Raw genomic sequence first — 25,250 nt, 5'->3', positions numbered from 1 at the left:
GCTCCCCATCATTCAGTTACTGCGGACCGGGTCCACCAGCACATCACATACCGGAGCTCACATCGTTCTTCCAGTGTCAACGTGGCGACTCTCTTTCCGTCTGTGACCTCAAATAAAAAGGCGGTAACATCATGTTAGAGGAATGAGCAGACAAATAGTCCCGTATCTTTGCACCGAGACTAAACCGATGTTAATCCAGATTTGTGTTTTTTTTCTTCTTCTTCTTCTTCTTCATCTTCTCTGCAATAGAACCCCCCTATCCCAACAGATTATACCGGACTATACAGTTACAGTGCTGTCATAGTTGTGAAATGCAACAAATTCTGATCTCTTGCATTACACACACACACACACACACACACACACACACACACACACACACACACACACACACACACACACACAAGCTATGAGACTATAGGACAGGAAACCAGAGACAGAGCCATGGCCTGATCATAAATCGCACCGTGCTGACTCTGGCATGCCACCAGATGAACAAGATTGAAATGAAAGAAATTCCTTCTTCTTTTTTTTTGCTGCAGAAATATTCACACAGACGGACAGACAGTGTTTAGCCTTTAAATCTTCATGGTCAGAAAAAAAAACGTATATGCTATAATTTATCTCCCTCTAGTTTTCTCTTCATATATTTCAGAATAACAGCAGGCCTGTGTGAGAGCGCGGAGAGAGAGGACGATGGCCTGGTATGGTATATGTTCAGCCACAGCTGCAGGAGACGCTCATGTCCATTTCAAACATCCTGTCGTCTGGAACAATAACCGCCAGTGTCACGACGTTAGAGGAACTAAGTTGAGGATAAACTGTATTTTCATTTTGCCCTTTATTCACGCGTCAGTATCACTTATTATTGAGCCTAATGAGAAAGCTGCTTTTATCGTGTGACATGATGTTAACAGCTGGTGCACAGGCCGCTCACTGAAAAGCAAGAAAAGAAGAAAAAAAAGACACAAACGCTGAATCTCATTGGTGCAAAAAGCTTCCATTCGACACGAAATAATTTCTAGCAGCAGCTCATGTTGTTTTTAGTTAAGCTTTAAAAAGAAACAGTCTGCCTTTCATTCCGATTAAAATAAAAAATGGTTTTGGGCTGAAAAAGCGGATTAATTTTATAATGTTAACTATTTTATGTTATTCTACAAAATGTGCATTATGCTGAAGCTGGAATATTTCTATGCCAGTCTAGCTTCTTTTTTGTGCTTTAAGATGTAACATTTAAAGGTTGGAGAACAGAGAGAGAAAACAGGAGGGAAACCCTCTTGTTTTGGGGTTTTTTTTGTTTGTTTCTAGAGGACATGGAGGGGCTTCTGCTATTATGCGCAAAGATGGGGAGAATTGCTGCAGTCGAAATTCCTTTTTGTGAGAGGACAATTTACAACTTGGTAATAGACCTTTTTATGTGCCTCCATCGCCTGTCATTGGATGCCACTGGTCATGTGTGAGAGGCAAACGTCTTCATGGCTCTTTTCCTGATTTCCCAGGCGATTTTTTCCCCCCACTGCACTCTGCGTCTATAGTGTTCAAACCGATACGCCACGGTCAGCTTTCCCTAAAAAAAAAAAAAAAAAAAAAAAAAAAAGAAAATCTCCAGCCATTCGTTTTCATAGACGTCTGATCAGCTCTTATATCTGCGGCACAGCGCTGCTCCTTCTCCTGGATGACAAGAGGAGCGTTTTCAACTTTGTCAGTGTCTGACCTCCTCATGCACAGAGCAGCTCTTTGTAGCTTGATCAAAATGCACCGCTCAGGTAAACACCAGAGAGTGGACATGGATTACCTCCCGGCTGTAGGTAAGATTTTCTGTGTGATAACAGCTTTTATTTACGCTTGTGTGTCTGCACGTGAAAGCCTGACAGCTTCCTGTTTCATTAGTCATGTAAATGAGCTGAAGGGGAAACAGCTCTCAGGTAATGCGGTGATTTCACGTTTCTAGGTGCGTTGGAATAAATAGCTTTAATGCTTTAACGCGCAGATTGTGTTTGTAATGATAAAAAAAAAAAAAATGTTTTACTGCTATTATGCTTCAAGAATCAAATGGAAATATTTAAGAAATAATCAGATGGATTATCAAATGTTTCTGGGAAATTGATTCATGCCTTCTATTTCATGATGATTCTGCAGAAGTGTAGCTTGTAGTTGAAGTCCTTGATGATGGTGTCTGACAAGTCTGAGTGGTGTTTTTGACGCAGATAACTGAGGGCAGTCATTTCCCCCAAGCTTCTTAGTGTTTAACTCACATTTTCCTTTTGGTTTTCAAGCTAAAGCAGACATGTTGCATATCGACAAACATTTTCGTTTCCCCCCTCTCCTGCTCATAGTCGCCAGTGAAGGCATTACTTTTTTTGCGTTTCTTTAGCTACTAGAAAAATCTGCTTTGATCTGATGAATTTTTTCACACATTGCTCACTTGCTAAAAAAAATGCTGCACTATAATGGACACAGAACAAATCTGCTTTGGTGTATTCCACATATGCAAGCCTGGCAGAAGAGGCTCAGTTTTCATAGCTGTGCTGTTCAGCTGCCTGGAGATGGGGCCAACTGAACAAAGACAGTATTTCACTGTTGGCTGACAGGCAGCTGCGAAAGTATTTACAGCCTCACTGCAATGCGGCAAAATGGACCCTGGAAGACACAAGGCACAAGCAGAAATCTGCGAAAATTAGACAGCATTCACCCCGTGGTGTTAAATTTGACTATGCACACACAGCTTTCATCATTTCTTGCATGTGTTTGTTATATGTAATGAAGTAGAACAATGTCTGACCGCAGGCCCTGCACGCATTTGAACAGATAGCAGTTTCCATGAATGGATGTGGTTTCCCCTTTTCACCCTGATTCAAATCCCCTCTTGTCTACTCCATATTGGCCTCTTCTGGATCAGTGTGTGACAGTGAGAGCTTTTGTAAACACATGTTTCTTCATATAAAGTTATTTGAAACGAATAACTATTTTGTTTTATTTAGGCCTACTGAATGTATTTAAATCTTGATTCGTTTTCCACTTAGATAAACCGATTAATTCATCAATTATTTCACCCTATATCACCATCACCACCATCGCAAACAACCAGTTTATTTGGCTTTCTCTGCCTAAATCAGGAGTATTTACATCCACACTGCAAAGATATGCTCATCTTCACATGGCAACCAGTGACGTGTTCAGTCTAATTGAATTTCATAAATCAGGAAGGACAGTGTGAAAATGATGAGAGATGGTGATTCTTCCTTTCACCAGCAGCAATTTCATTTGTTTCAAGAATCAAGTCAAACCAAGTCCTGAATCAAGTCCCATCAGCCCACATGGCTTATAGAGACTTCACTGAATGAATGTTGAAATCAGCTCATTTGCTTTTGAAATGACAGTTTCTTCTTCCTCTATATCAACAGTTTCATGAAATATAACATTTCATGACATCACTTGTTTGGATACATGGACTTTTGTGTGTGTGTGTGTGTGTGTGTGTGGAAGGAGGGCGTTAAATTGCCAGCAGAAGGCGCTGTTGCCCAACACTCAGCCCCTCTGCTCCCGTTCAGCAGTCTTTCACCGGCGGTTTTCGGAGCACTCTGATTGGCTGAGACACGTGGTCATGTGACGTGTTTCATTTTTGAAAGTGGTTTTGGGGAAAATGTGTGTGTGTGTAAAGAAAATGCACCCTCTCAGCCTGCTGCAGCTGCAGGGTGCACCACAGTCTGTTATCCTGAGATCAGTCGTTATGATTATCTATTGCTGCCTTCGGTGCAGGGTGATGGAGTGGGGGTGGGGTGGGGGTGTGGGGGGGGGGGGGGTGTTTGTGTGTTACAGTGCTGTGCAAACCCATAAAGTGCATCCTATTGCCCCAGCAAAGAGGCAGACAGTTGTTTATTGTCATGAATGAATGGTAAACAGACAGCACAGTGGATGCTTTGTCATCAGAGAGCAGCTCAGTTAAAGATGCACAAACTGTAGCTTCAGTGACAGTTGATGTTTCAACACTGTTGCAGACCCTTGAGAGTGTGACACCCTCCTCATGATGAAGAGGGTGGCAGTGATGATGATGTTAAAGGAAACTGTCTCTGGTAGAGCAGTTGAAAACACAGCTGCATGTAAAGTTACTATATTTCTACACATAAAATTGAATCAGAACCAAAAAAAAGAAGAAAAGCTTACATCAAGAGCAATGTGAAGGCAGCTGCTTCTAAAACACCCAGGAGGCCTTGCAGGGTTTTTTTTTTCTACCTTCAAATCATCTCCAGAAAAATATTTCTTTTTACGAGGACATGCATGTAAAAAGTGACAAGCCTCTGATTTGATACCTTCCCATTTATCATACCTGCCCCACAGTGGCAACCACCCAAACCTCAACATCATCCTCAACTCTCTCCTGTTTGGATAGGAAAGGAGAGGAGGGACAAACACGGTCTTGGCTCTCTGGGATTGGCCCGGAAGAATGAATGACATCAGTCTTATTGTGGCAGGTTCACTGGGGAGAGAAATGTATTTTAGAGCAATGCAGTGACGCGTGTTTGATGTTTGTGTTAACACTTTAGAGGTCAAGCTGCGTCAGTTAAATCATCATGTTAGATCTGAGCTATAAGAAGAAAAATAAATAGAAAATCTTCCATTGGAATAAATTGATCAGATCATAGGTAATTAAATTATTATGTTAAATTATTATTATATTGGTGGACAGACAGTTATTAGAGTGCCAGACTTTGTTGTAGCGAACATTGCATTATAATACTGAAATATAAAAATTACTACAATGTTTAAATTAAAATAAAAAGTATTTTTATTTCATCCCAGTGCACTCCTGTTCCCATTTCTCTAACGACAGTTGCAGCCTCGCCACAGCCTCCCAGCTTCCTCATTTCTGGGACTTTTCCTCAGTGCACATCAGTGTAATCGGCCTTATTGAGTAAGTGCAACTTTGAGGATTATTTATGGGCCTGCGCGGTGTTGTGACTGGCTGTGAGGAAACACGTGACGCCATTAAAGTTTGTTTTATGGCCTGAGACTTGACAAGCCAAAATATAATTCTCATTGTGTATTAGTTAGAGCGTCCAGATGGGTTGGAATAGAGCTTCAATTGGCAGGGAGCTGCAGCCTGGGCAGACTTTTTTTTTTTCTTCCTCCAGCACGGATGCGTTTGCTGCGCGGTGTGCCATGTGTTGCGGTCTCTGTGGTAAGCTGTGTTTTATCATTATGCTCGTGGTATGGGCGTGTGATGTCATACGCATAGTGCCCGGGCTATACTGTTTCCTGCCTCTAAAAGCTGCAACAGTGCGTGCTCAGGACAAACACAGATAAGCCTGGTTATAATGTTGCTGCCGCAGGGAAACCGTGTTTAGTCCTGTGATCACTGTGAGCTGCCGGAGCTCGGTTTGGGTTTTTAAAAAAAAAGCCTTGTTAAGACTGAATCGATGCTTTTTTTCTGTGGATGCTGTTGTTCAAGCTGTTTGCTGTCATGATAGAGTTACTTCATATCATTTGCTTGTAGGCCGACAAATCAACCTGTTGTCACCAGTCTCATCTTGTTGAAGATTTTTGGTGAATTATCTTTAAACCTTCATTAAATCAGTACAACTTGATGGTCAGTGTACATTTTAAATAATTATGATAATTCTCAACTCGTTCCTGCTACACTTTTAACCGCACTGAAAATTATAAACCACAAAAAATGCACTGAAGTTACAACAATAAAATTCTGTTTATTTTTTATTGTTATTTTACATATTGTGTTATTATATGTTGACTTCACTAGGCCTGACGCGTTTCTACCACAGGCCTTTAAATTATTAATTTCGCCAATTATTGTTAGAGATCCAGTCTAATAATTTAAATGCATTATTAAGGTAATTTAAAGTTAATCTTTTATTATTATCAGCCAAAAAACAAAAGAAAAAGAAAAAAGCTCCATTACATTCCCTGAAAATTAGATTAAATAGGCCTCATGCTTTCTGACTCTCCAAAACAATCAGACGAGGCTTTTCCACAGAAAAAGCAGGTACATGTGATGGAAGAGGAGTCGAGCTGAAGCTCTTAGCCTCTTGGTTTAAGTCAAGCTGCCAGGAAACGCTGACTTTATCATTCTTTTGTTGCGGATCTCGGCTTTGACCCGTCTGAAGGACTAGCAGCGCAAGGTGAAAGACAGGTCAGGCTGTCTAATATTGAAATGTGAAGTGCAAGAGCGATTTTTTTTAAATTTTTTAACTATGTTTGAAACGAATATTTTCTTTCTTTTATGGGAATGTGAAAGCGAGCTGGCGGAGCAGAGACAATCACCTCTAGATCAAAATCTTTACATTGTATGAAAAGACGCAGCAAAAAGCATCAAGTCGAGGTCCCCTGTTTCTGCCTCTTGTTTTATTCTCACTATGTGAGGGCCTGTGTTATGACTCTCAACTTTAAAAATATATTTCAGGATGAGAATATCAAACAGCTGCCAAAACACTCTGATAGACTCGCACATCATCCAGGAAATAATCAGGTAAAAGTGCTCATATTCATTTATTTCTCCTTATCCAAGAAGGAAACACGAGCTTTTATGCCTGGTTCGAATTTTAGTCAAACTTTCCATCAGTGTGATGTGGCCCAGTGTCATATTTTGTGCGCAAAATAAATGAATCCAAACCTGATATTATAATTTAATTTATTTAATCTAACTGACTCAAACCGTCCTGCTAGTCCTGTAAGAATTGATTTAGGCCCGAGGGTGTTATAACACACAGTTTTGCTTTATATTCATATTTAGATCAAAATGATATCATTATAATGTTGATTTGTGTGACTTTAAAAAAAACATTTTTGGCTTGTTTTGGTTCATTTGGAATAAAACAAGCTACTTGAAATCCCTCCAAGCTTTAATCCATTTGTGAAGGATGTTTCATGAGGAGTTGCAGTGGCCGCCATGGCGCTTTGGTTAATGGCTGACGAGGAATTGGTAAACTTTTGCACCCATTGAGCTGTCAGCAGCACCAAAAATAATTGAAGTTTTTTGATAAGTTTGTAAATGATTTGGTTTGACCTCGGTGGCCTCTGGCCTCGTCTTTTGGCCGCTGGTGATAAGCTCCTGCTATATTAGCCCGTTATCTGCTGATGCGTTTATGGCGCTGATCCGTCGTTGGAGCTGGTCTTGGATTTTGAGGTGAAAACTGATTTAAATCAAGTCTTTAAGAAGGAATTTGTTTTTGTTTTCTTCTTGCTGTGAACTTGGACTATGATGGAGGGAGGGAGACCTACTGCACAGAAACCTGGGTTTGACCTCGGTGTTGCTCCGTCAGTGTCTTTTTCTTGTCATTTTGCAGCTGGAAATGACAGCAATGCTCTGCCTGCAGGCCTCCGGGTTTCTTCTTTTAGAAACTGACATGGCTGTTGAAACTGCTGTCACCAGTTTGAATCCAAATCAAACAACACAAAGGTCATGGAAAAATAACCTAAAGAAGGGGAGAAGGGAACTCATCAAAACGAAAGAAAAAGCTGCTTCATGAGAGAAGAATAATCAAAAGTTGACAGTAAATAAAATGACTCTCATTTTAATCAAATCAGCGTTTTACCCATCTGGCTGTGATGCCTCTTGTTTCTTTATGTGACCTTGATTCTGTGGTGGGTTTTGTTTTGTTTTGTTTATCCTGACTGGGAGGCACTTTGTAAATTTGGTTTGGCTGAAGTCATGATGTGCTTGTGTGGCCGTGGGCCTGAGAGTGGGCAGTGTCGCTTCCCGTCGTCTATATATACCCTGTAGAACCGAATTTGTGTGATGAAACCACAGTCACAGATTCGATTCTAGGGGAGTATATGGTCGATGAAAAAACTTCGATTTATTGACTTTAATCAGGGTTTTTTGTTGTTGTTTTGTTTTGTGTTGGTGTCTGATGTGATGCGTTCAGAGGCTGCAGTGACAGTGTTGCTGCTGCTGCTGCTTTATGAATGAGAGTAAATGTGACAACAGCACACAGTTCATAAGAAGAGCTCAGGGCGTGTTGGAACTCCACATGGCTTCAAGGAAATCTGATGCAAAATGTTTCACATGAAAATAAACATAATTAGGAAGGAGGCTGTAGTTTCAATTTAGCTCAGTGTGTTGGTATGAGATGGATTTTGTAAAAAAAAAAAAGAAAAAAAGAAACGAACCCTGAGCAGAGTCCAGCTGTAGCTTTTCTCTCCTGTGGGTCGTTTGTGCCTCTACATTATTGATTCCCAGAGGCTGCTGCTGCTGCTGCTGCTGGCCAATAGGCTCCTCAGACACTTCTTTCAAAGGGATGGGAGCAGATGAAGTGATGAGATTCGTGTAACTTTTGGATGACCCCTTCTTGACAAAGACAGTGTCCATCAATTGTCCTCAGTCATTATTCGCTGCTTTTATGCCAAGGGGCTTTTTGTATCTTTTGTTGGTTTCTCTGTTGAACACAATGCATTCAAGTTAAACTCTAGAAACTGATACATTTTTATATCTGCGTGGATAAAACAACCTTATACAAAACTATTTGTTTATTTTTCATATACCTCCATAGTTAAATATTGAAGTAAAGTATCATATGTGTATTTTCCTTTTTATTTTTCCAGCTGAACTTTTTTTTTTTTTTCCAAATGTGCACACAGCTGTTTTAGGTCAGTATTATTTGTTTTTCCACCAGGGTCTAATTTTGATCCATCTTAAGTTAGATAAAATTGCTCCTTAGTTGTATGTTTACTCGTGTGTGGAGCAGCATCACCTCTATTGGCCGATCTGGTCACATGGTTCGCTAACTTTATTCAGTTGACACCAAGTAGGAGGGCTCTATGGAGGGAGGAAAAAAAGACAACTCGAGAAAAATTAGTATTTTCTACCTTCAGAAATTAATGGCCATGAGTTCGTATATGGTGAACTCTAAGTATGTGGATCCGAAATTTCCTCCTTGCGAGGAATATTCACAAAATAGCTATATACCTGAGCAGGGCTCGGGCTACTACAGTCCATCGCAGGACACAGACTTTCAGCATCCAGGGATCTACCCACGGTCAAACTACACGGAGCAGCCCTTCAGCTGCAACACTGTGCAGGACTCCACAGTGCAGCCACGGGGTCATGTGCACGAGAGATCCGGCCACGCGAGCCCCTTTAACGCACAGACTGAGCAGGGGGCCCCGGTCCAAGTGTCCGGACCTCGGACTTGTGGACAGCAGCAAAACACAAAGAACCAAAATGGGACACAAGCCAAGCAGCCTGCAGTAGTTTACCCCTGGATGAAGAAAGTCCACGTAACTACTGGTAAGATTTCCCTTTCCTCTTCCTCTTCTCCTTCTTCTCTTATGGACCAACTGAGACCTGCACTTTAGAAATCATTCAGTGTAATATTTATGGGAGTCTTTGAAAGGCCTCGCCAATTACACAAGTCATAAATTTTTATAGCTCAGGAAATAGGCCGCTAGGTGAGCGCCTGAAAGCTCCTGAAAACACATATTGACCGCTTGTAATGGCGCTTAAATCTGCGACAAATCTGCTTAAATTCCGCAAAAAAAAAAAAATCATTCATTATTTCCTGCTCTCGCTTCCCTGTGAATTGTGTTAAAGTTTGAGCGCCCCGGGTAGAGAGGGAGAGAGGGAGAGGGAGAGAGAGAGAGTTAGAGGCTATACTCTTTGTATTGTTTTTTTTTTCCTGCATGCTACATTGGCCACATTTGGTGACTTTCTTTTTTTTGTTGTGTGTGTGTGTTGTTTTCTTTCTCAACAGTGAACCCAGATTACACAGGATCTGAGCCCAAACGGTCCAGAACAGCTTACACCCGGCAGCAGGTTTTGGAGCTTGAAAAGGAGTTTCATTTTAACAGGTATCTGACCAGGCGGCGGCGGATTGAGATCGCTCACACGCTTTGTCTCTCCGAAAGGCAGATCAAAATCTGGTTTCAAAACAGACGGATGAAATGGAAGAAAGATCACAAACTACCCAACACCAAGGGCAGATCTGCACCAGCCTCCAGTCATCTGCAAAGCATTCAGAAGGATAACCAGACTGATATCACAGCGTTATAAGAGAGAGAGAGAGAGGAGGAGGGAGTCATGTCTTTAGAAATTAACTGTACATAAAAAAGACAAAGGTTGCATCGGACTTTTGCATGGACTGATGTCGTTTTTAGCCATCTTTTTATTATTATTTTTTAATTTAACAAAAGAAAAAATGAAAGACCCCAGCAGTGTTGACTCAAGACTGAGTCAGAAAATCAATCAGTCTTTGTAACTCAGAGGTTTTGCAAGTTGAGCCTCTTCCTGGTTTGAATTTCCTCAAAGAGAAACAAATACATCGAAACTTTTATTTTTATTTTTTTAATTCTAAATTTTTTTTAATTGTATTTTTGGACGTTTCACCCCTGGGGACATTTAATGAGAAACCTTCGGCTGATTTCGTGGATTTTAAAACAAAGTGTCTCTGCCCTTCTCACGTGGATTCAAGCCGGTTTAAAAGGTTGAAACATCTTGATTCAGAACAGGGAAGCCCTTCGTTCAAATTCCACACACACACACATACACACATACACGCATGTACACAAAGTTTATTTCTGTTTTTTTTGTTTCTCCTGTTGAAACTTCACATTAAACGCACAATAAATAAATATATAAATAAATAAATATATATATATAGGCCTATATACTTGAAGCAAACATAATTTGCATAGAGGCACGCCAAACACAACTCCAACCTTACTGCAAAAAAAGCCCGCTGAATATTTCAGTCCCACGTTTCTTTGTGACTTGTATGTTTTTAACTTATTTTGTACAATAAAGCTTTGAAATGTTCTTAGCCTAAATATTATTCCCAAAAGCAAGACATTCCTGTGTGCATACTATTCTGAGTGCCCTTATAAATCTCTCCTGACATCTTTGTAAACAGTGTACATTTTCAGAGGCTCTGTCACGCTATTTGAAACTCTTCCATGAAAGATCATTTGTTTCCTGCATGGCATCGAATTGATATTGGATGTTTCTCATCGGAAATAATCAAATCCAGGATATTTAGGATTATAATTGTTTATTTTTCTTTATATGATTTGTACGTCATTATTTATTTGTTTAAAAAAAACCGTGTACATTTTCGTGTAGCACACATACAATTTTTTAATTAAAAGTATTCGTTAAACTTTAATTAATCTAAAATATGTTTGAACTCTTGTGCATTATTAGCATGGCTTTATGCAAAGTTTTAGTCTTAGTTAATGTGAGAATATTATAGTTTTTCATTTACACCAGGCTAACCGAGGGGGGGCTTTCACGTCACGTTTCAAGACAGATATTTTTTGTTTTATACCGTCATTGTCTTCGGACACACACACACACACACGCACACACACACACAAAAAAAGCCAAGAAGCTCTCCCCAGTCCGAGGAGGTCTCCTCTGTGAAGTCTTCACCATGAGAGAGTTGAAAAGGTATTTCAACCGAAGGTCGACAAAGCAGCAGTGGCAGGTTCATCCAGGGGACACATTTCAGCCGCAAGGACTGACCCCAGCACCCCTGACCCGCCGGACAGAAGCATTTTCTCTCCCAGGCGCTCCTCGCCTTTGGTTTCGAGGCTTTTCCACAGTGAAACGGCTCAAAGAATTCAAAGTAAGAGTCAGTGCGTGAATGCCACAGTTTTCCACGTGTTTTAAACAGTATTTATATCAGGCGCAGCCCCCAGAAGGTTCTGATCTGTGCGTTTGTCTCCTCATGTCAATATGCAGTCTTTTTTGATTTTATTTTTGTACATGCTTTCTACCTTGTATTGTGCATTGAGATGTGAGAAGTATATTGGAAAAAAATAAAGATTTCTACTGATTATGCATTCAAAAGTTTGCTCGAGAAATATTTTGACCCCGAGGAAATCTATTTCCTCTGACCCCCTGAGGCTTTTATATTGTCTCAGATTTCTCTATTTTATTTTTATTTTATTTACTAAATGGGGTGATTTAGTTTCATTCGTTTCGCGCCTTCTACAAAAGGATCAGTTTTGTTGTGAAAACATTTTGTTTTCCAGTGGTAACAAGAATGTGGAGCCATATGGAGCTCAAGCTCCCTTTTCCAAAACATACACAAATGCACCAAATGTGCGCTGCGCAGTCTCCTGTCAAGTCTGAAAGCTGCAAACATACATATTTTATTTTGACAGAATGAGTGGAGTTTATCGCTAAAAACGTGGTAAAGAAATGAGTTCTTTTTATTCCGCCGTGTCTTCATTTTCGCTCGTTACCTCTTATCACAATCCGCGCGTGCTCTGCGCAAAAAAAAACAAACATCCAAAATGCTCTGAAACTCTTGGTGGATCTTTTCAAGGTTATTTTGTTCCATGAAAACCACCTTTACATTTGAGGAAAACTTTGACTTGACTCTTTACTGTAAATGAATCTCCACATGACTTTTGTTTATTGTAAAACAGAAACCCTAACGTAGTTCATTGGCCTCGTAAAACTTGTTCAGAGCTGGTTGTCCAGCTCCTAAACCACATGACGCCACATTTACTGCTGTATTAACAGCTGTATTAACAAGTAGGCATACATGATGTATACTAACGTACTTATGCTTGATATTACCCCCCACCCCCCCACCCCCTGCTTCACCAGTTATGCCTTTATTGGAGATGACCCACTGCAACACTGACCTCCCACCCTCCACACTGCAGGATCAGCTCTAATCCAAACACAAGTGGCCATAAACAGACATGTGGAGGGACAGTCAGCAGTCACACACTCAGCAGTGTGTTCATCCCCAGTGACCACTGTCTGATGATCCCCACTGACCACACGCGGCCCTGTGGACGTGCCCGGGCGCTTATATGCGTGTGTATGTGTAAAATATCAAGCGTGTGGCATATGGCTTCAGAAGAGAAGCTGAGACGAAGTGATGCTACCAATCCACCATCCTGCCATAAATGATCTGCACATAGATGCTGAAGAGAGGAGGGGAGGGGAGGGGAGGGGGGGTAGGGTGGGTGCATTGGGGTGGGGGGTGGGGAGGGCTAACTAACCTACCTAATATACATTACTCTTTAAAGGAAACTAGTAACTTCTGTTCTTCATTTATTATTTAAAAGCCATTTAATATAAAACCCATCTGTTCTGAACTCCTGATATTAACATTCATTGAAAATAAATAGATCATACACACAGCTTCCCCAGCAGTTATCAGGTCAGAGCAGCCTACTACAACGTGCAGTGTGTAGCCACACTGACCTACATGTCTGAACAGCAATAAATGGGAGCCAAAGGCAGTGCCATTTTCAATGACACTGCACCCAGTGCAGGAATACAACGTCGTTGCTCTCCATCCGGCCATATTTGATTTCCAGCTGGTTTCGCAGAAGCCTCTCCGAGCCAGACAACCCCCTAAGATATATTAAAGTGCGCTGTCTGCATTCAGAGATATAATCCAGAGACTATACCACTCCGCTCTCTATTCTCGACCACGTGATTGTCTAAATAATTAATGCAGCACGTCCCCCTAGAAACACGGCGTCGTCATTAATCGCAAGGACTCTATCAGACTTGAAAACTGAAGAGATCCCCCAAGAAAATAATATCCGATACCCGGCGCAACCGTAGCCCCGCACTTTAGCAACACACCCGAACCGATGGATGCTTGGGTAGGTAAATATTTCAGCATTTTTCATGTTGCCCGAGCTGGTAAATGACGATATCAAATGTCGTGATATTTGATAAATTGCTCCCTTTGATGTGTGTGCTGTGAGCAGAATTGTGGCTAGTAGCTGTGTTGCATGATTGTTTTTTTTTTTTTTTTCTTTAGATATAAATTATATCAGAAACGGTAGAATTTTGGAGTTCGCTGTTTTTACGCATATATCTTGAAAGGGACTGATAGGAGAGATCGTAAAGAGGAAAGGACAGTGACGTGTATTTATGGATGCTCACTCTGAATAAATGCTCTTTCGGACACATAGCTGAGTGTGGCCCCTCCACAGGGCCCATTCATTCTTTATTCAGACTCTAATTCAGATTTCAACCAGTTTAACTCAGAATTTTTTTTTTTTTTTTTGAAAAGACACAGCACTGGAATTACCCATTTGCTGTGACTGATTATTGAGCAGAAACGAACATATCTTGATTTATAGTCTAGCTTTTCAGAAAAAGAGGAAAAAACTGGTTATTTATCTTTTCCTTTTGCGTTGGAGGAAAGTCTATTTCTACTGTTTTTATTGTTGGAGGAGATGATCTCATTTTGATTTCTTGGAGCTAGTGGAAGTTTGGGCAGCCTGACAGTTCTACCTCCTTGTAAATCATTCTCAGTAATTCCTGAAAGGGTGCGAGGCTGTTGGGGGGCCGGGCGAAAACTGTAAATCTTTCACTTTTATTACCCTCTGAACATATGCTACGACGCTCCCAGTCCTGCATCCCTTCTTCTGCTTCTTCTTCTTCTTCTTCTCCTTCTTCTCCTTCTTCCTCTTCTCCTTCATCTCAGCAAAGATAACCCACCGCTGAAGCAGCCGACGCTCTCTGAGGCTGCAAATCTCCCTCTTCCCAGCCCCTGCTAGTCTCTACCAGAGTATTTATTTACTGCTTATTAATCTGTGCTGTTATTTCATTTTTATTTTATTGCCCCTGCGATTGATATTGAAAACAATGCAGGAGAAGACTTGGCTCTCTCACTCTTTGTGTTTCAGCAGAGTGTGAAGACAGACACAACAAACAAAAGATGATAATGTGCTTTATTTGAATACAATCCCAGTCCCAGCTGGAAGAAGAAGAAGAAAAAGTATCCCACATGTTATTTATTTCATAAATCATTTTACAAATGCACATCCCACACCATTGCAGCTATTGGGCGACTAAACAGAAAGTACTCTAGTTTAGTTAAACAATATTAGACAGAAATACGTGTGTGCGTTGCGTTATAGGCCCATTTTACAGGTTTTATTGTGAAATCCCTGATAGTTTCTATTTGTGGACAAATGATGTGAAAATCCACAGAAGGCAGGAAACCTCAAAGCTGCTTTAACCTACAAAATGCACAGATCATTTTTACGTAAATACACTGCACTATATGCTGCAACTGCACAGCCCTGATACAGCACATGCAGGGAATAAGTACATCTTTATTATTAGTAGCCAAACCAAAGCAATATCTGCTCTCTGTGTTGAAGTGCAGGCTGTAGATGTAAAAGCTCGCAGTTCAGGAGGGAGATGAAAAAGAAATAGGCAGTGGAACATTTTCACACAGTTGAGGAGGAAATAAACGCCACCCTTTATCAAAATGGATTGGTGAGGTAAGGCTCGGTTGAAGAAGAGAACAATCACGTGAACAAATATGCTTGTATCTTAAGGCAGCGCCTTTATTTGTCACCACAAAGCGTCCAGAAACTCCAAAAAATCCTAATGTTATAGCTCCAAATCCGCACAGGCCTATATCCGCTTCTGAATTCCTGTATATTTCAATGTGTGATTGATTGCCAGGGATTTTTTTTTCTGGAATAAGGATACCTTGTTCGCTTTTTTATTGGTAGCTGAATGCGAGTCCTTCCATTCTTTCGGGAATACTGTCTCCACTGGTATATGGAAATGTCTGAAAAACAGCAAGATCAGGTTTAGGACAGCATTGTCTACAGACAAAGGCTGAAGGATTTATTCTAGAGACTGCGTTGGAAAGGAGCTGAGGCTGAAGAAGGGAAGCTGCTTTATGATGAATTGATTCACAGGTAAGCAGCAACTGCGAGGCACAAAGCAACCTTTAACCACGGGTTAATATAATGCAAGGAAATATAGATATGATTTATTCCATTCAAGGAGGTGATGCTTGTTAATGTCGCTCTCACCGGCGACAGTTGCATGCGGATTATGGAGTCCACAGCCACCTCTTCAAAAGCAGATTCATATATATATTTTTTTCAAATATTATCGACACATTGAGCCTGAGTTCGCTCCTGCGCTTTTCGGCTGGTTTCACGTCTCGATGAAAAGCGGCTCGGGAAGGAAGAAGTAGCAGAGGAACTTTTTTTCTTTTTCACTCTTGGATCGTAAATCACATTAATTTGTTGTCTTATCGTCACAGTGGCGTTTGCCGTGATTTATGTGGTTTCAACTGTATGGCTTTGTTAACCTGCAACGTTATATTAAACACGAATTCATATTGGATGTTTTAAAAGGATTACCGGGCTGGATATAGTCAACGAGGACGAAGGCAAATACTTATATTTTCCCTGCTATTTGGAGACTTCTGTGGTGAACTTGTTTGGTTCACTGAAGCTCATGTGATGTTTTTCCTCTCTTTACGTTTTGTCAATATAAGAAGAAACATCAGGCCTGAGTCGCAAAGGCAATAAAAGTTTATATATTAATTGGGTATTTCCAATTTGGCTGAAAGATTATTAATTTTTTTAGCAATGAATTAAGCTTTAATTTTATGTGAATTGCATTTTTATTAACTATAAACTCATGATTGCTGCAGAATGGAAGCTGAATTTCCACTGAAATCAACAGTATAGCAAAAACATTTTTGGTGCAGCAAGGATTTACGCATTTTGTGAGCAGCCCATATTTTCTCTAGGAACAAAAAATAAATAAATAACAGACCTTGCATATATCACAGCAACATCGAGTAGAAGTCTGGCTTAATGTTGGACTGTATCACCTGCTATTATTTGTAATGTAGCAACTAATTTCCAGCAGTATACCAGCACGCCTCTCAGGGCTGTTTAACTTGAAATATTAGTAGACTTTGAAGGGATAAGCGGAGATAATAACACTCCACACTGACTCCGGCCCATTGTGTGAAGTAAACTTACCGTAACAACGCGTAGGCGAAAAACACTGTTGTTTGAAAAGAGGACCATGTCTGCTACTAGCAGCCCCAGTGTGGCCGAAAAGCACTTGAGGCGCAGATTATCGACCAGCTTTAACAAATATTCCACATCGAAGGGGTTTTAAATTTCCATCATCATGTTTTAGGGCAATTATGTCCAAATGCAGGCAGGAAAACAGCAGCGGTGGTTCACACACACACACACACACACACACACACACACACACACACACACACACACACACACACACACACACATACACACACACACACACACACACACACTCACACTCACAGGGGGAAAAAATGATAAAAAAAACAATTAACTGAATATTAATTTTCTGAGGTTTAATTTGTTCTTTCTGGCCGTCGGCAGAGCATCCTCTCCTCTGTCTCAGTCACCGCTGAAGAGCTGCTTTGAGTTTAGTTGAGACTTGGCTCTTTACTTGAAGCCAAACTGCTCGTTGTTCATTAAACTTAGTCTTAATGCTGAATGACCCGAGGGTCACCTAAAAAAGCTTATGACTGCTAAATGTTTGGCCTGGCTCTTTGTATAAAAAGTGCACATGTAAGACTTTTCACTTTCAAGCCATATATCAATATACATGTCATATTTGATCTATTCTCAGTTTTCCACTTTAGCTAAGTATTCATTAACTGTCCAGAATTAGATTTTTTTTTTTTTTTTTTTACTAAAGCTTTTATAATTAAATTCCTATTATTGTGTATTTTCATTGTATTGTTTTGGAGATAAATGGGCCTAATATTAATCTTTATTTTGGTATAACGTACAATATGCATCAAATTGAAGGCCGACACTTTGCTAAGATTTAAAAGAGAAAAAATAAAAAATCTGCAATGAGAAGACATTTTTATTTTATTTTATTTCCCTTCCAGGTCGAGGTGAGAGCAGTGATGAATGCGTGAGGGAAATAAAAGAGATCTGCGCAGATTTCGGTGAGTAACACTTCTTTAATGAAGGGAGCAGACAACACAGCCAACTGCTAACCAGGTGAAAGGGTGATTTGTTATTAGGCTGCATATTAGCGCTCTCAGAGTTTCACAGGAGGCTTAAATCACGTAAACAGACATGAGGGATGACTTTAACTTAACCTGGACGTGTAATTATTTACGCAGACCAGAGTCCCATTTAAATATCTGCCCTTTTTCTTTCGTTTGCAACAGACTCGCCCGCATAATAATACAATGAACTAAACGTTGCTTTTTGCAATAAAGAAAAATAGAAAAAACAAAAACACACAATTCCTCTCAAAGATAAGAAATACACATGCAAAAATTAAAAAAAAAGGTAAAATGAGGAAGAATTTCACCACTCCATCCCACGAATTCCACATTTTACGAGTGTTATCAGATGCGCCTCCGCCTGTTTTCTAAACCAGCCAAAGCAGCTCCCAGTCTTTCACCTCGGCGTTTGGCTGCAGGACTCGCACTCCAGCCAGAATGGAGGCATCATTTATAAACCGGCTCTCTGTATGGGAGAAGTCGCCGAGTATGAAATTCTTTCCCTTGCCTTCCTCCTACGCTCAGTTTTACACTTCTGAGGGCTGCGGGTCTTGAGGAGTGTTTTGCTTTTCATTCCTCTCTGAGGCCGTTTACAACCATAACATTTGCGGTCATAAATTTTGCCGCGGTCCACACTGACAGGTGCAATTGTTATGCACGGCGCAGACTGCACCTCCTCAAGCCACCAACATACAGTAGTATAGTGGCACAGGGCCCTTTGATATTTCAGTTTCGGCGTAGTTTAAAATGCTGACATGCTTTCTCATGCTCTGCTCCTGAAACAAATGTAGCTGCTAGAAAAAAAAAAATCTTTTAATATTTGGCTTTTTTTTCTCCATTGAATCTGAATCACTGAATTAAAGGTGAGTTTTGAATGAATGGGACAGAGGAGGGAAATTGAGCAACAAGCCAAAATATATGGGTTGAGGCTAATGAAATATATTTACCTCCCACCCCCAACCCACCCACCCAATCTCTCTCTCTCTCTCTCTCTCTCTCTCTCTCTCTCACACACACACACACACACACACACAAACACACACACAGCTATCACCTACATTACTGATGCTAACATTAATAACAAACAGTGGAGGGCTTCAGTATTTAGCTTCTTGGATGTGTAATCATGTGATCCAACTGCGTGTGCGCGCGGCCTTGGTGGGCTATATATTACTGCTACAGGGAACAATGCATGACGGGCTTTGTCAGACCTTGTGATTAGTGAAAAGGGTATTGTGTGTGTGTGTGTGTGTGTGTGTGTGTGTGTGTGTGTGTGTGTGTGTGTGTGTGTGTGTGTGTGTGTGTGTGTGTCAAACGCTGATTCAGCTTATTTCTGAGGGACTCCTAAAGCCTCCCAGAGGGTCACTTTTTAGCACAAGTTAAACTTTAACTTGTTTTGTGCCAGAAATGAGTCAGATGGACGGCTCGGATCTGGGCCTGCGTGGGTGATGCATCACTGTTATAGACAGTGTGGAGACAGTTGGTGATTCCTAGTTTAATGGCTACTGTAGTCTGTAGCAGCCAGAGTCTGTGAGCTGGTTTATTCAAACCTCAGATATCAAACAGTGATTGGAGTAATAGAAGGGGAGGGGGGGGGGGGGGAGGGGGGGGCATGTGTAATGAGTGAAGGCCTTGTTCATGAGTGTCCAGATGAGTCTGATGTATTTTGTCTTTATAGGTCACAGACTGGAGCGACGGTGGGAAACATCAATCACGTGAATAAACAACACCCATGCCATTGGATAGAGCTGCTCTGGCTTATTGGCTTTGAATCCACAAAATGCAGAAAGCAACATACTACGACAACTCCGGACTTTTTGGAAGCTACAGCTACCCCAAACCAGACTCTTACAACTACGGCCCCGCACATCAGTCCTACCCCACTCCCACCATTGAGAATGAATACCAGGGCTCAGTGTGTCCCATCCAGACCTCTGCTGTTCGCCCACCGACTCTCAAAGACAGTGACCTGAACGGAGACTGCATGCGGCAAAGTGGCAGTCAGAGCAACGGCAGCAGCCAAGCCACGAGCATTGGGGAACAGCAGGCACCTCCACTGTCCGCATCCTCCCCAAGCTCCAACAACACCCCTGCATCCCAGAAGAAGAAATCCCCGTCCAGCAGCGCCTCCGGCACCGCCACGCCAGCCCTCACCAAGCAGATCTTCCCCTGGATGAAGGAGACCCGGCAGAACGCCAAGCAGAAGGGCAACAACTGCACCACTGCAGGTAGAGACCATGATGGAGATGTGTGTGCGTGTGCGCGCGTGTGTTTGTGTATGGGGGAGGGGGTGAACTAGTGACCTGGCCTTGTTGTGCTTACAGTTTATGACCTGCTGTTATTATTATTATTATTATTATTATTATTATTATTATGGCTGAAAAGACGCTAAGATGCACATGTGCTGATTTCCAGGTGGGGAGGTGAGTGATGAGAAGAGCCCACCGGGACCAGCCTCCAAACGGGTCAGAACTGCTTACACCAGCGCACAACTTGTGGAGCTGGAGAAGGAGTTTCACTTTAACCGCTATCTCTGTCGCCCCCGGAGAGTGGAGATGGCGAATCTGTTGAATCTCACCGAGCGCCAAATAAAGATCTGGTTTCAAAACAGGAGGATGAAATACAAAAAGGACCAGAAGTCTAAAGGGCTCGCGCACTCTCCCCTGGGACACTCCCCGGATAGAAGCCCGCCGCTGAGTGGCCCAAATCACATTGGATACTCTGGCCAGCTCCAAAACGTGAACAGCCTCAGCTATGACGCGCCCTCGCCCCCATCCTTCGCCAAACCCCAGCAAAACATGTACGGTTTGGCCGCGTACACGGCACCCTTGGGTGGCTGTATCCCGCAACAGAAGAGGTACCCGGGCTCCGAGTACGAACACCACAGCATGCAGAGCAACGGCAGCTTTGCCAACGCCAATTTGCAAGGCAGCCCCGTTTATGTGGGTGGGAATTTTGTTGATTCCATGCCAGCCTCGGGCCCCATGTTCAACCTCGGCCATCTTCCCCACCCCTCATCCACCAGTGTGGACTACAGCTGTGCCGCTCAGATCCCAGGAAACCACCATCATGGACCCTGTGATCCCCATCCCACATACACAGACCTCACCTCTCACCAAGCGTCTCAGGGAAGGATTCAGGAAGCGCCTAAACTCACACATTTGTAATATGTGGTTTCTTTGTGTGTGTGTGTGTGTGTGTGTGTGTGCGTGTGTGTGTGTGTATGTGTGTGTGTGTGTGAGAGATAGAGAGAGAGAGAGTGTGTGTGTGTGTGTGCGTGCGTGCGTGCGTAGGTTATGTATGTGTGTGTGTGTGTGTGTGTGTGTGTGTGCCAAAATTACGTTGCGCTCTTTTTATTACCTCACTAGTCTAATAACTACACTCCAAGCGAGTCGTGTGTATTATTACAGTATTATTGATATTACTATTAACGCTATTGTGTAATTATTTTCTAAATAATACAGCTTTGTCCATTTCTCTTGAATGTTTGGGGATGCGCAGAGGCAAACTAGCCTGGTGGTCAGTTGTTGCTTTTTCCTTTTTCGATTTTCTCAAGTGCAATGCGCAATGTTTTGACTGAATATTTCATGCCGTTACTTGAAGGTAAGTCTTGTAGATCACGAAAAGTAGAAGCTCATCTTTAGAGAGAAAGACTTTTTAGGGAAATTTTCGTCTGTTTGTCAGGATCTCATTTTCCTCACGGGCATCCTATTTATTTATTTTTTTTAATTATTATTATTATGCTGCATAATCTTTCGTACTAGCATATAGCCTATTTATTATTTAATTACTTTTGTATTGCACATTATTTATCGTTTATATGCGAGTATTTATAAGTGTGGGAATTTTTTGTAAGATTGGACAGATCAGTGCACTTGGAAGTGTTGGTAAAACAGGGTTTGGAAAATGCTATGACTCGCAGTGTATTGTTGAAAAAGAGCATTTCTAATTGTAAATCTGGGATAAATGGGGCATTTTATAGTGTATAAACACCACTATATGTCCATGGTTAATCTTGTGTCAAACCTTAAGCAAAACGTAGACTATCGACGTATCAAATATTATACACACCAGCATGTCATTTTGTGTAGTCCATTGCTATTTTTTATTTGTCTTCCATTGTTATTCCATTCAGTTGGATATCCATAAATTTATGAAACCCTAATGATATTGAAATGTTATATTTTATTGTGTTTAACATTTTGTAAATAAAGTGCTCAAACTTGTCTTTTTTCCATTGCGTTTTGTTGATTTGTGTAAAAAGCCCTGCAGCAGGAACACATGACCATCCACTGCCTCTGATCACTTTAATTCCTCATTCAGTGAAACTGTCAGGTAACAGTATAGCGAGGAGACTTATTGACTCACAGCTCTACTGTACAGTCCAAACAGGGAGAGCCAATCGATAATTAGACACCATGATATCTAAAACTCATCAGACGGCTCTATGCTTCCAATGCAAAGTGCATTTCAGCGGAATAAAAGGCTCTGGAGATTATTGATGTTTTATTGGTATGAGTGAAGTGAGTCTATGGTCTTATTGCATCTTTCACATGTCACATCATTTTCTTTTTCTTTTTTTTCTTTTTCTTTCTTTTTTTCTTTTTTTAGACTTGGCCACATGATTACCTTCCTATCTGCCGGGACAAGAGAATAAGCTTCATTTTCCTGTAGACCGAAGCCTAATCACTGGCTGCTCTAATTGATTGGTACACACTGAGACGGATTTTCAAAATAAATTACATACATTGGCAGAGTGGAAGTATAAAGATATGCCCGTTCGTTGATGGGTAAGGCAGGGCATATTAGTGACAATAAAAACCAGAAGAAGAAAAAAAAAACAGGGTGCTTCTTTGACATTGGAAATGATGCAACGATGGATGCCTGTGCGTATATGCGTGTGTGTGTGTGTGTGTGTGAGAGAGAGAGAGAGAGAGAGAAAGAGAGAGGCAGAGCAGTTCATCCTTTATTGCTCCTGGAGAGCCATTTCAAAGCTCATTAATCAAAAACTCGTCGCTTTCAGACTCCTCGCTGATCCCTCCTCCTCGTGAACAAAGCATTTGCATTCCAGATCCAAGTAACACATTTCAAACCGAGCAGCCCAATCTGTAATGGTGGGGGAGAGTTAGAAAAAAGAACCCTACTGCTTTCACATTTCCTGAGATGATATATCCTCGGATTTAAGAGCGCATCAAGGCAAATGAAACTCTTGTCACAGAAATCATCAGTGGCTTTAAATCCGCACAGGTCCCAGAGTCACAGTGCCCCCCCACCCCACCCCAGCCCCCCAAAAAGTTGCAGCTAGGGAAGTAAATGTGACTCAGCATGCAGGTATTATCCTAAATCCTGTAATGACAGCTTTTAACTTTATTTCATCTCATTTTATCATCAAATCCATCTTGGGCTTTGGCTACGAGCTACCACAATAGGCTACAAATCATCTCAGTATTCAGTGGATGGCGGCCATTTTAACCCTGGGTGAGCTCTTTCTTTCATCTCCCCCACCGCCGCTGTCTGCGCTGCACAACTCATTTATTGAGCCCTAAAAATAGTTTTCTTAAAACATTTTTTTTTTAAATTGAATGAAACATCATTTTCCCGAAAACAAGCTGAAAGTTAATAAGATAATTTCTGCGATCTGAATTATTTTGCATGAGAAAATTTACTGTTTTAATGAAAATGCATGGGGAAGGATCAGAGGATCTAGTTTCAAATTTTAACAAATATCAATTTGGACCTTTTTAAAATCAATAATGATGTTTGAAATTTGATGATCAAATACCTCGGGCAAGAGCACCATCAACAGGGAATAATGGAAGTCTAAATCTCGCTCATGAAGCACTAAATGGAGCAAATGGAGTTTCAGATTTTATCCTTACTGACTCTGTATCCCCTGACTCTGTAATTGGACATGGGCGGATCAAATTCAACAATCTGGCATGAAAAAAGCAGGTTTCACCTCAATTTGAAACTGCACCAGCAAAGATCCCTTTGCTCTGCAAAAAAGAAATTCTACTTCACACAGAGACAAGTCTTGTTAGGAAACCAGATGAATAGATGTTACTTTACAGACTTGTGTTTTTTGAGTTTTAATTTCTGCATGAAACAAAAGCACGTGTTTCAGACTATAGCTGCTCACTAATCACATAAATGGTTTGGATTATGGGAGTTTTTAGATTAGGATACATGAAGGAAGTGTGAAATAACTTGTACAGGCTTTGTTGGAGCAGGCAGTGCAGCTGAGAGCTCATTTTGTGTCCCTGATTGGATAAAAGCAGAGCAGACCACGCCTGCTCAGTGGAGGGTAATGTTTACATATGGGAAAGTGTAGTCCTACAGTAGGCGAACTATTAATGAGAGCAAGTCCAGAACTATCTCTACTCAGGACATCCGACCTGGGGACAGCCGGTATTTGAATTTAAAGATTTTTGTTGGGTTTTATTTTGTAAATCCACGTTGATGTCTGAGGTGATGGACAGAGAGCTTGGAGCAGTGGGGATCTGTGTGTTGTGGCCGCCGCCGGGAGAGAGCCAGCCTTTCATTCAAAGAGTTTCTTCAGTAGATTAAAAGAGGTACAGTCACAGCTGCTCCTTCTTCTTCTTCTTCTTTAGAGGGCACTGGGAGAACTGTCCGTTCCCGCGGCACCAACATGTTGCAGCGTTTTAATCAGCCCATAGGAAGAAAGTTGGTATGCACGTCGGTCACTGACAGAACATATCGCGATGATTCAAGTGTGGCAGTGAGCAGCGTTCATCCCCATCCCAGGAGGGTTTTTTTTTTTTTTTTTTTTTTTTTTTTATTAACACGCGCTTGCTCGAGAGACAAGAGGGAGCAGCAGTTGTGAAAACGTTGCAGAAGAAATTAAGATCAGTAAATAGCTATATTTAGTATTCAGTACTATATTTAGTTCTTTTCTTTTTCTGTTAAAAAAAAACTGCTTTGATTTGAATGACGGCGTCCTATCCTGCTTTATTATCACCGAACAAAGTTATTGTGGATTATCGGATTTCAGGACAAAGCGGTTGACGGAGGGGAACAGAGAGGATTTTCATCTCATCAAAACCTGACAAAAAAAAAACTACGAGGACTGGTCCGTACAGGTGAAACTGCTTTCAGAGCTGAGGAGTGGCGTGCAGCGGAAGACTAGACAGAAAAGGGGGCCTGGAGGTCTGCTATGGCTTTATCACAGCATCCCTCAGCTTATTTATTTTCTGCAGTGGAGCAATAATTTGTATTTTGTCACTGACTTTTTCTGTTATCTCTCAAACATGATGAAAAGCTCTGAGAAACCTACAGCAAAGTGCAGGATTCATTATTGTTGTTGATTTGTGACTTGTGATGTTTGCAGGAATTCAATCCAATCAAACTGAAAAAAAAAATCTTAATTTTTATTTATTGTAGAATTTTTACTGCTACGAACAATTTACTTTGAAATGTTGTTATGACTGGGATGTCCTTTGAATAAAGGGG

General features: G+C 41.3%; 2 protein-coding genes across 4 annotated transcripts; both read left to right on the top strand.

Moving 5' to 3' along the window:
- The first annotated feature begins 1,362 nt into the window (after window positions 1-1,362).
- Window positions 1,363-22,015, top strand: hoxd3a (homeobox D3a). Of its 3 annotated transcripts, none has more exons than XM_056390189.1 (4): window positions 1,363-1,808; window positions 17,655-17,714; window positions 19,459-20,008; window positions 20,196-22,015. In XM_056390189.1, the coding sequence occupies exons 3-4, from the start codon at window positions 19,561-19,563 to the stop codon at window positions 20,945-20,947; spliced, it is 1,200 nt and encodes a 399-aa protein (XP_056246164.1). In that variant the 5' UTR covers window positions 1,363-1,808; window positions 17,655-17,714; window positions 19,459-19,560; the 3' UTR covers window positions 20,948-22,015. The 3 variants fall into 3 exon arrangements, with proteins under 3 accessions (XP_056246164.1, XP_056246166.1, XP_056246165.1); XM_056390191.1 differs by lacking the exon at window positions 1,363-1,808 and adding an exon at window positions 13,219-13,587; XM_056390190.1 differs by lacking the exon at window positions 1,363-1,808 and adding an exon at window positions 15,183-15,654.
- Window positions 7,845-11,320, top strand: hoxd4a (homeobox D4a). The gene is made up of 2 exons (XM_056390192.1): window positions 7,845-9,244; window positions 9,708-11,320. Exons 1-2 carry the CDS (start codon window positions 8,776-8,778, stop codon window positions 10,004-10,006), a joined length of 768 nt encoding a protein of 255 aa, XP_056246167.1. The 5' UTR covers window positions 7,845-8,775; the 3' UTR covers window positions 10,007-11,320.
- Window positions 22,016-25,250: the final 3,235 nt, after the last annotated feature.

This window comes from Seriola aureovittata, chromosome 11 (genome assembly GCF_021018895.1).
Source record: "Seriola aureovittata isolate HTS-2021-v1 ecotype China chromosome 11, ASM2101889v1, whole genome shotgun sequence".
NCBI lineage: Eukaryota > Metazoa > Chordata > Actinopteri > Carangiformes > Carangidae > Seriola > Seriola aureovittata.
This window is presented reverse-complemented; position numbering and strand designations above follow the sequence as displayed.